This window comes from Sceloporus undulatus, chromosome 2 (assembly GCF_019175285.1).
Source record: "Sceloporus undulatus isolate JIND9_A2432 ecotype Alabama chromosome 2, SceUnd_v1.1, whole genome shotgun sequence".
Taxonomy (NCBI): domain Eukaryota; kingdom Metazoa; phylum Chordata; class Lepidosauria; order Squamata; family Phrynosomatidae; genus Sceloporus; species Sceloporus undulatus.
Window position 1 is genome coordinate 171933000 of NC_056523.1, and position 11898 is coordinate 171944897.

Genomic DNA, 11898 nt, shown 5'->3' on the forward strand with positions numbered 1-11898 from the left:
CTGCTCCTGCTTTCTTTCACCAGACAGGCTGAGAGAACAGGTAGCAGAAGAAACAATATTTTTGTGGGATAGTGAAGCTTTGTCATGTCTCTGGGGAAGGGGTATCTGTGCTCGTCCTTTGTCTTGGAGTGGCTCCTGTACTTAAATCTCTCCCTTTCCCAGTCCACACCAGTCTCCAGTCCAGAGCATGTGGCCTCTGTAAACCCCCTACATACACACCGGCTGTGCCTTTCTCTGTCACAGTGAAGGACTGAGAGTCCCTCCTCTCTGGGGAGAAGCTTCTCCCTTGCACCTGGTCACCCTGGGAGCAGCAACTGAGCAACTGCCTGAGCTGCAACCAAGAGGCCTCTTGTCCACACTGGCCTTTGCTACAAGGCTGGCACAGGTGAGAGGTTTCTCAGTTGCTGCTTGGTCAGCTGCTCAGTTGTTGCTCCCATGGTGCAAAGGGAGCAGTGACTGAGCAGCCTCTTGCCTGTGCTGGCCTTTGTGGCAAGACTGGCACAGGCAAGAAGCTTCTTAGTCACTGCTCAATCAGCTGCTCGATTGCTGCTCTCAAAATGACTGGGTGCAAAGGGAGCAGCAACAAAGATTGCTTGTTTTGAATTTGCAGTAGAACAGTAGACCTAGTGTAAAAAAAATATGTTCAAGGGGGTGCTAGGATAAAGGGGGTGGTAGCAGTTTGGGGACTACTGTTCTAGGGCCTTCCTTCTTGCAAGCACTCTGTGAAGTGTAATGTATTTTACTAACACCCATTTTATAGCCTGAAAGAAGGACCTGAAACTACACATGGCATTGCTTTGCTTTTTCTTTTCATTACCCATTCTTCTTCTTCCTTTGGTGAATTTCTATGTTACATTTTACAATATATGCTGTATGAACAGTAGTGCAAACATTAAAAATGACCCAGCTAGCCCCAATGAAAACAAATTACGACTATTCAAATGAATCAGCAAGATTTAAGCCTGCAATGATATGTGTTTTTTAAAAATTCTTAAAATATCTTTTCTTTTATTATTTTTTGTCTTTTTTGTCATTTTAAAATTTCACATGTTTAAGACATTTTAAACTTTTTAAAATGTTTAGTTTTCAAAATGTCAACATTTCTAATAAAAGAAACTTCTGGAAATTTTCAATATAAAACTTCCCATGTTTCCTTCTGCTTTGTTTACCTTGAGCAATGAATCCTTTTGTTTTTTGTTTTAAAGGTGGGACAATTTTGAGCAAACTATTGGCTATTAAATTTGAAAAAAATGATTCACTGTTGTTTGTTCTTCCCACTAAGTATGCAGGGGCTGTGTTTTCGTAGGCCAGGGATGGGCAACTGCCAGGGAGGGGCAAAATGTAGGGAACCAGTGCCCCCACCCCTCCGTGTGTTTCTTTCTCTCAAATACAGAAGTCCCTCTCAAAATAGCAACAAGAAGTTGTGTTGCATCAATTCCAAAAGCCATTTTGAGAGGGACTGCAGAAGGAAATGGAGGCATATGGGGTAATGTGGGGTTCTGGGGAATTTGTGGGGATAGAGTGTGGATGTTTTGCACATTTTCACATGTTTGAGGATGATGGCTGTGTACCCTTCCTGTAACCCAAATTCCATGGCTCAAACATCAGTGACTTTCTTACTTTCACAATCCATGTTGCTTTGTTTCACTACCTCGAGAACATAAAGATCAACCAAATATATTTGAGACCTTGCAGATGGCTTGTTAAACTCATTACACTGATGTGGATTTTAGCCATTTCCCACCACCACCAAAGATAAGAGTCTTTGATAAAACACTGAATTCCCTCTGCTTTCTTTCAGGTGCACAATAACACATCATCAGGGCAGGCAGTCACCATGGAGCTCTTCCTCACCTTCCAGCTAGTCTTGTGCATTTTTGCCTCCACCGATGACCGCAGGAACGATAACGTGGGGTCACCAGCTCTATCCATTGGTTTCTCCGTTGCCTTGGGTCACCTGCTTGGGGTATGTATTCACATCAACAGTATTGCTTCACACAAGCTGGAGATGCAGGGAACACCCAACTGTCATCTTGGATCAGGACTCTTGTTGCATATGTGGATTAATTGGTATCTATATGAATGAGAGTGCAGCATAGCCAGTGCAGTACTCTGAGCCCTTAGTATCCACTGTGGTTTGGTTCCAGGATCCCTGCCCCCACCCCCTGTGAATACTAAAATCCATGGATGTTCAAGTCCTATTATATACAATGGCATAGTGAAATGGTGTTGCTTATATCAAATGGCAAATTCCATGCTTACTTTTGGGATTTTTTTACATGGGAATATTTTTAAGCCATGAGTGGTTGAATCTGTGGATGCAGACTCTGTGGATACAGAGGACTAACTGTATGAGCTTGTGGCTGAAAATAGGAGAAAACAAACAGGATGCTTTTATAAGGTATCTTTTTTTAATGTGAAACTTAGATTTATTGTTTTAGGGAATCCATCTTGGAATAGGAAAGGAGATAGACAGAAGAAGACTTCAGTAGAAGAGCTCATAAGACTGTCTCTTATGTGTGGATTTCAGCTAACATCTATCCTAAGATGGGAGCTCATGGATGCTCCCTTCCCAGAGAAATGGCAACAAAAAACTAAATATTTTTCAGAGAAAGGGGAAGTGAGCTCTGCAGGAAGGAAGTGAAAAGGCTTGAGTACATGGATTAGAGAAAGAAACAGAGAGGTGAGAGAAAAGGACAGATATGCTCTCTAGAGTCCCTTCTCTCACTAATCACTTTATAGTACAGTGGTACCCCGGGTTACGAAATTAATTCGTTCCGCCGCCGCTTTCGTAACCCGAAATACTTCGCAAGCCGAAAAACCCATAGGCGCTAATGGGGAAAAGCCGCGATTTCGTGTGAAATAGCGCCGAAAAGCACCAAAAAAATTTTCGTAACCCGAAAAAACCTTCGTAACCCGGAACAGTTTTTTTAAATGGATTTTTTTCGTAACCCGGAAATTTCGTAAGGCGGCGCATTCGTATCCCGGGGTACCACTGTAGTGTAGATGCCTCTTTGCTTCCAACAAGATCTTATATCAAACCCCACCAAAGCCCACTTTTACCTGCTGCAGGCTGTCCCCCTAACAGGAGCGTAGATCCTGTTATTCTTGTTAGTTATGTTTGGGTATGTGCTTTGTACTATTGGATGCTGGGAGGTGCAGCACAACAAGTGAAAGTTCACTGTTCATGGCCACACATGCACACAAACTGCCATTTCCAGGCTATTGGAAACCGGGGGTGCAGCAGAAAAGAATCCAGCTCTTTCCTAGGTACAGTGACAGGCTTCTTACAGAATTTCTTGCCAGTCCTCTGAAAGTCCCAGGTGATCAAGTCCTTGCTGTGCATCCAGCTATAGGAAAAAGAGTCTGACACCTCTGTGACACCCTCCACTATCAGAGAAATGGTTGTGTAGGGGAGGCTGCAGAAGAGAAAAAGTGGGTTGGAGGTTGTGTGGCCAGTACAAAATTCTGACCTCCACAAGCAAAAAAAAGTGAGCTGTAATGGCATACATTAGATTTGAGCTATCCTAAGTCACTAACAGGATGCTAGCCCTCTGTCAGTCACTGACTGCACTCTTATGCAATTTCCACTGTGTTCATAATGCTGGATTTCCATGGTATTTATTTCCTGGTAAATATTCTAGAATCACTCTAAAGCTCTAGTCATGCTTTTTAATCCATGGGTGTATACAGTGTGCCATTTTTAGCATAGTCTGACAATAGCTGGAGACATTATTTCAATTTGCATGCTTTCAACCCCGGAATCAAACTTTACAAAAACATAAAAACAAAGACCCAATAAAATGTGTTTGTTTGTTTGTTTGTTTGTTTGTTTATTCAATAATCTCAGTATAGCTATTGTGCACACAAAACACAATCCACCTTTTCTATCTTCAGAACAGCCTCATGAGGTGGTGAGACTGAGAGATAATGATAGGCCCAAGTTGATCTTGATGAGCAAGTGGAGATTTTAATCCAATTTACTCTAGTCCTAGCCTGGCATACTATGGCTGTTCCATAATTTTCTGCAATAACAGCAAGCTTTTGAACTTGACCAAGAGTTTGGTGGGCCATCAATGAGGTTCTTTCTAAGAATAGTCCATGACCTTTAAATGTTACTCACTTACATGTGTAGATATGCCAGTTCTGCAGGAAAAGCCCATGGAAGTGTGCTTCTTTTTGCTTTTAAGGAAGTAGAATGAGACAAATCTGCAGAAAGCACTTCTCAACAGTCTTGCTTTGCCTCTGAAAGGGAAACTGATTCTACAGGTAAAGAGCCTTAGGGGTAGGGATTTCCTGGTTGAAGAGAGGTAACACAGTCAAGGGGAGCCCAGTCACATGCGTCTCTTCCTCATGGCTCTCATCAGAGGCCCAAGGTCTATGGGGAAAGAGTCAAGAGCTGATGACAGTCTCACGTCACCTGGACTGTATGTTTTGGTGTGAGCAAATGAGTAGTGTGTCAATGGATGCTATTGCTGATTTCAAATAAAGGTTGAATTGTATTCCCCATGACCTTGTATAGATGTGAGAGATGAATAGTGAAGAAAGCAGATACAAAGAAAATCAACTCATTTGAGATGCAATGCTGGAGAAGAGTGCTGAGGATACTGTGGATGGCCAAAAAGGCAACAAATGGGTGCTTGAACAGATGAACCTGAACTCTCCTGGAAGCCAAGATTATTAAATTGAGGCTGTCATACTTTGGCCACATCATATTTCATAGTTACGCTTTACACACAGGCTAAAATTCATTATACACCATATTTTAAATAATCTTGTGCATGAAACAAAGTTTGTATACATTGAACCATCAGAAAGCAGAGGTGTCGCTATCTCAGCTAAACATGAATAACATTTTGGTTTTTGGAATATTTCTGATTTTGGAATTTCGGATAAGGGGGACTCAACCTGTATAGATGTTGGGAAACTTCTTTTTAGGGACTACCAATTCCAGAATTCACTTGTGCCTGGAACATTCTGAGAGTACTAGTCCAAAAATGAAACCCTTCCAAGCTCTTTTCCAGAGACCATTTCAAAGCAGACTCTTTCAGTAGTTCCTGTTGGTTGTAGTAGTGAGAGGAAACATGGGGTGGGGGGATTCTCAGCAAGATTTAAAGGCTCCTTCTTCGAGATTAAACAGGTTTTAGCGGCAGTGTCTTCAAGGGGATCTGCTATGATTACTTTTTATACCTTGTAATGAATGACTAGAGCCACCGGTATGTCGCAGCTGAGCAGTTAAGACGCTGACTCTGATGATCACAAGATCGCCAGGTCAGCAGTTTGAGACCCAAGCGACATGTGACAAAGTGAACTCTCTCACTAGTCCAACCTTCCGCCAACCTAGCAGTTTGAAAGCATGTAAAAATGTAAGTAGATAAATTGGTACCACTTAGGTGGGAAAGTGACAACATTCCATGCAGTCAAGTTGGCCACATGATCACAGAGTCATCTTTGACAATGCTGACTTCCTCTGCTTAGTAATGGAGATGAGCACTGCCCCCCTACAGTCAGGCATGACTTAACAATCTCATCAAAGGGGAAACCTGTACCTTTAAAAACAAGAGCAATGTTATCAGCTGACCCTAATGTTAATTCTCTTAAGCAAAGGAGGAGTTGAAGCTTTTGTAAGCATACCAATTACATGGGCCCATTTCACAATTTATCACCATAGCCTTCCTTTCCATGTAGAACCAGTCAGCCAGGCTGATAATATGTGTGTTTAGTTGTTCAAAAATCAAACAGGGGGAGCCACCACCACCCATATATGTACCCCAATCTCACTCTTGAAACTTTGACCACAACTGTAGTTCTCTGTCCTACTTAACCACTCAAGAGGCCTAACATCTCTGTCACCAAGGTCTACTGGCTTGACCTCCATGTCATTCCATCCAACTGGGTGGTGCCACTACTCTCACATGTGACAGTCCCACTGCTTTCTGTCCATTTCTCCCACATGTGACAGGATTTGTCCTATTGGGATTCCCTATTTTAAGAAAATGTGAGACAAAAAATATCTCATACCTTTCAAATGTCCTGATTTGGCCAGGACAGTCCAGATTGATCCTATGTCATCCTACCTTTTCATCTGTTCCAGTTTCACTTTTCTTTTTCTAGCTTCCCCCTTTGTCCTCAGATCATTTCAACTGGCGTAAACTGAATTCAAAATGCAAAAGTAGTTTACACACAGTTAACTCAGCAGAAGACAAAGGAGAGAAGAGGGTGGAGAGGAGAGAAGAACCTTCTTAGTAGGTTCAAGAAAAACCAAACTGCTTCAGTCTCTTCTAGCTTGTATGTGCTCCCTTTTCCCAGTTTGGCCACACTTGTCCCAGTTTTCATCTGTGACATTTTTGGAGGGTATCTTCCTCTGCAAATGAAGACAGGGGCTTCAGTGTCCATGCCAGTGAAATTACAAACCTTCCATAGGCCCACAGTATATTCATATTTCCACTGTTTCAAACTTTTTGTGCCAAACTATCTTCGTTCTTTCATTATTGTAACCCACTGTGCATTGCAACTTTTAGTGAAACATAAATTTATCACACGCCCTTTCCAGACCATTCTGGGCACATGATGGGATCAGCACAGAAATGGGCAAGAACGGGTGTAACTGCACAGGAGAAATAGTCCTCTAAGTCTTTGAATTATTCTTCAAAATAATTCATAGCGTGGATATGGAAAAGCTTTGTGACTCCTGGCAGCATTCTCCTGTGTGGTTACGCCCGTTCTCACCTGTTCCATGCCGATCCCATCCCGTGCCCAGAATGGTCTGAAAATGGTGTGCGATAAACTTTCTAGATATGCAGGGACAGCAGTTCATGCAACCTTCATTTTTCAAAACCCATGATACAATCTGAGAGAGGCAGTCAAGCAAAAGAGGAAATTTCTAAAATGGTAGCAAACTTTTGCAAAAATGCAAATAGACAAAAGGATTGGAAAATTGTGGCTTTGGGTTCACAAAACTAAGTTGAAAATGGAGCTCATTCAGTAGATTTAGGGGGAAAGCTATGAGCCAAGCTTGGAGAAATTACTTTTGGGACCTGTATCTCCTAGAAACTTCTAGCCATTAGGGCCAGTTGAAACCTGTAGCTGAAATTAAAACATTCATGAAAACAGGAATCCAAACTGTGAATATGTGTTTTTCTTATCTGGCAAATGAAGTTGCAATATGAACAACAGCTATTTAGACTAAGGGCAGGAACCACTCACCCATTCAGGTATGGGGGATTCATCAGCTTTCAGAAAACTGAACAGACCTTGATGTTTTTGCAAAAACTGTTTTGGCATCATTTCTGATGGTCTTTCTCCCCCTTTAAATTTGCCAGCTGATTAACACAGAATTTTGACACAACACTGAGGTAGAAATCTATTAAGTCTACTGGTGGAACATTAGGTCTGCACAGGCACACTTTGGCTGTTGTCTGATGCTGGAGGCTCCTCCCTCTTTCTTGCTTCTTCACTGAGGGACTGTACAGACCACCTCTTCTCGCACTGGATCGGGGATGGAGCAACTACATGCTACAGCCCCAATCTCACCTTTCCAAAAGGGCGCCATAGCCCCAGTGCTGTGGCTTTTTGGCACTGCATCATGTAGACACAGCACCAAAGGAGTGCCATTCCCCCACCCCTTCATCTTTGGCTCAGTTGATGCAAACTGAGTTCAAAATACAGAAGTAGATTACACTCACTTAACATGGAATGGGAGAGTTGGAGATAAAGAGGCAGAATCATGCCCTTCCCAACCATCGCAGGCAAAAGTAAACTTCTGCAACCTCTCGTAGCGTGTCTTTTCTTCCTCATTATTACTTTTGCCTTCTTGATCATATTATCATGCTGCTTGACCATACGTGTCCCAGTTTTTATCTGTGAAATGTTGGAAAGCATGCACCAGAATATATAATGAATAAGAATAAGAATAAATGTATCTTCTTTCCCTACCTTAGATCTACTACACTGGCTGCTCCATGAACCCTGCCAGGTCTTTTGGTCCTGCTGTTGTTGTGGGTGATTTTGAAAACCAGTGGGTAAGTAACATTGCAAACAGTTTGTTCCTCTAATTTACCCTCTAACACAAGGGTGAGGAAACTATAGCCTTCCATATGCTGTTGGATTTTAACTCTCTCAAAGTCTAAACATAATGGCAAAGAATGATGGGAGTTGTCACTCAGCAATATCTTGGTTGCACATTCTCCACCCTTGTGAAATTTCTTATGATTAGAATGTAACACAAGATAACATTTTGTCCCCTTTCCTCCCCCTCCCCCCACAGTATTTCACATTGTTGAAAGTTCTCCCTCCACATGTATTCCATGTCCATTTATCCAATAACAGTCTGTTCTGAACTGGTTTAAAAGCAGAATACATGTGTATCTCTGTTGAAAAAGAGCTGAATTCCTGGGCATGCATCTTTAACAGAAAACTGGGTACCAGAGGCAGAAACAGCTTGGAAAGAACAGGGATAGGTTACTACACCACAAAACAGAAGAGTAGTTCAACATGTTCCTGCAAGCATTTTATTCATAACTAACAATATGCACATGCAAAAGATTGTGCATATGGTCAGGTAAATCCTGAATAAGCAAACTAACATTATGAACCTTTTAGAGACCACTTGAACATTTCTTCCGTGTGTTATCTTTCTTCACAGATAATCTAGGGATATCTTTTATTTTGCCAGCTTCCACTTTTATTATGATTTCTATTTTGGTGGCCAAACATAATATCTATATTATTTTTAACATACTGGGTGTAGCCAGTGAGGTAGGCTTTTCTGTTATGGGCAGCTACTGTAGGGTTGGCTAGAGTAGAATCCCATTCTTTCCCAGCTCAAGCTTTATTGCATTGTTTACTGCAGACATACTGATGCAAACCTCTATAGAAAATCTGTGTTTCTCCAGCCCTACTTTACTACCTTCCCAATGTGGATGTTGCTTGAAAAAAACTTTTCAGCTAGACCAAGGGAAGGTGGATTGGCAGGTGTAAAAGGGAACTTCTTTGTCAGAGGCCTTGTTAATAATAATAATAATAATAATAATAATAATAATAATAATTTAATTTATTTCTATACCGCTATTCCAGGGATCACAGATTATTAAATGATGAATGCCTACAGTTCAAGACATGTGACAATGTAAAGAAATTAAACAGCTTAGAAACAGTTGAACAGAACTCTTATCAGCTGCAGTATATGAGAAAGCATGCAATACAGAGCACATGAGAACTTTCTGCAGGCCCAGCATCAACAGACACAATTGCCAAGGTCTTTTCCTTGCCCCCTTCCTTGGTGCCCTTCTAGTGAGTACCAGGAAGCTGCCACTATGTCCAAAGTACCTCTATATTGTTCTGGAACATAGAGGAGAGTGTGGTTATTTACACATCGTCAATAAAAAAGACAAAAGAGAATCACATTTGTAAAAAATGTATAAATGCACAGTTAAAACACAATGCATTGTACATCCCACCACAGTAGGCAAGCTGCAACCTGGTGACTTAGATGCCACCTCAGTTGGTTGCCCAAGTGACGATAAGAAATGGACATCTTCAGGGCCTATGCTCTCATTTTTTATATATTACTTTATCCTTAAACCAAATTAGCACAGGAAAGCCTTTCAAAGAGAGGATGCCTTAAGGAAAAGAGCTGTTCTCTGGAAAGGGATCTACACAGTGTCAACCTGGATGTTCAGAGAACATCAAAGGAGTGCTGCTTTTGTCATTCCTCCCTCTCCCTCATAAAACTTGTTCATGTACCCACCTCTGGGGCTGACCAAAATAAATAGGAGGGGGATGAAAGAATCACCAGTGGGCCTCATACTGCAGATATGTAGTGCAATAAGGTGTGTTCATGCCTGTGCAGTCCAACCAACATTTCACCATTTCCAGTTGAAGAGAGATAATTGCAGGCTACAACCCTATGCCCACTTACCTGGAAAGAGGCCCCATATTTAATAAGACTTACACCTGGGTAGTGATGAGCAGGATTGTGCTTGTAATAGTCCAGAGAAATGGATGGTTAAAAAAATATCAACTTTAGCAACATAGAGAAACATTTTTTAAGAAAAGACACCCTTCAAATCCAAAGTATATACAAAACAAGAGACAGCAGTTGGGAACTTCTCTGGGCGAACATAGACCAGCACAGATGAACACCTCCAAATATGCAACACTTTTGACTGTTGCTCGAATCAAGAGACCTGTTTCGTATTTTACTGTTTAGTGGAATAACCAGTATGTTATTACACAGAGGTGAGAGCTGCCAAATGGAAGAGAGGTGTAACAACTGGCACCAACAGGAGTGGTGAACCAGCCGCCATTACTGTCTGCCTAGCTGGGCTGGGTTGCAAGAGGAAGAGGCTTAAATAGTTTACTCTCCGTGACTTGGCAGTGAATTAAAAAACCCATCTGAGTTCCAATTAAAGCTGTGTGAACTCTTTGGATTCTGGTCTGATTCAGCTTCAGGGCAGTTTCTCCCTAGACATCACTATTTTTTGTTCTTCTGTTTTGCATGTTTAGAGATGACTTAACAGTTGCATTCAAGACGGTAAAAGAATAGAGGGAGTGGAATATCTTTGGCAGATACCCATGGGTTCCTCAATTTCTTGCACTGTGGGTCAACCTCCAGTCATCTTAAGAGAGATATTTAATTAGCCTCCATGGTTTATAATAATAACACAGCTGTCAGTAACCTTGAATTTGGCTATTGCACTCATAACCTTCCTTCCCACCCCTATATTAGCTGCTAAGTTTTACCTCTGTCCCTCATCATGACTGAAATGTGATAGAATTACGAAGTTGAAAAATCTACCTATTACATTAGCAAAAAATACGATATATAGATAGATAGATAGATAGATAGATAGATAGATAGATAGATAGATAGATAGATAGAGACATACCTGTTGCGTTTTAATATGAGTCATCTCAAGAATGTCCATCCTGGTTTGTCAGCAGTATGGGGCCCTTTCACATTGCACAATTATAGCGCTATGCTTCCACTTTAACTGCTTTGGCTGCATCCTATGGAATCATGGGAAGTGATTTGAGCATTGGACTAAGAGTCTGGGAGGCCAGGGTTCGAATCCCTCCCAACAACAACAACAACAACAACAGAAAGGTGCCAGAGGAGCTTTCTGACTGGGGATTCTAAAGGTCTTTCCCTAAACTGCAAATCCAAGGATTCCATAGGCATCTGTCATGACAGTTAAAGTGGAATCAAAGAGCTATACCTGTGTGGTGTGAAAGGGCCCTAATCTCTCACACTTTCTATTTTCCTCCCTCAGATCTTCTGGCTGGGTCCAATGGCTGGAGCAGTGGTGGCTTCCTTGCTCTACAACTATGCCCTCTTCCCCCATTCAAAGACCCTCTCAGAGAGGCTGGCCATCTTCAAAGGCTACGAACCAGAAGAAGACTGGGAGGATCGGGAAGTCCGCCGGAGGCAATCAATGGAGCTGCATTCCCCACAGACCCTGCCTCGGGGGGTTATGGAGAAAGTCTAGACCAATATCAATGGTCAATGCCATGTTTCGTGGCCTTTTAACCCTAACTCAAATATGCATTCATATGTGCTGCAAAAGCCTAGTACATCTCAAGCTTGGCAATAGCTTGTCTATTTGTGACAAGCACCCTTGGAGGCTCACTTTTAGCTCAAGTTGTAAAAGATGGGCCTTTAGTTCTGAAACATTCCACCCTTCTTCAGAGCTTGAAACTTTCAGTTTATAGATCCCAGAGCAACATATTTTGCATCCCTTATGTAGGATTGCATTGCCAAACTCTCAGGCTTAGGGGAAGAAATTTTGCATTCCCACTCTGAACACAGTGGGTCTATTTTTGTATTTGGGTTCCTTTTTCTTCAAATGTATGTATGTCTGTTAAGCTATAGCCTACTGATGCACAAGCAGCATGTAT

The 11898-nt window shown here is 41.8% G+C and overlaps 1 protein-coding gene across 1 annotated transcript in view; it reads left to right on the forward strand.

Annotated features, from left to right (window-relative positions):
• The window catches only part of LOC121922561 (aquaporin-2-like), a 21961-nt gene extending 10472 nt beyond the window's left edge, over nucleotides 1-11489 (forward strand). The window contains exons 2-4 of the mRNA XM_042452155.1: nucleotides 1802-1966; nucleotides 7941-8021; nucleotides 11274-11489. Of these exons, the coding sequence (XP_042308089.1) occupies nucleotides 1802-1966; nucleotides 7941-8021; nucleotides 11274-11489 (462 nt within the window). The remainder of the gene's footprint in view (nucleotides 1-1801; nucleotides 1967-7940; nucleotides 8022-11273) is intronic.
• Nucleotides 11490-11898: the final 409 nt, after the last annotated feature.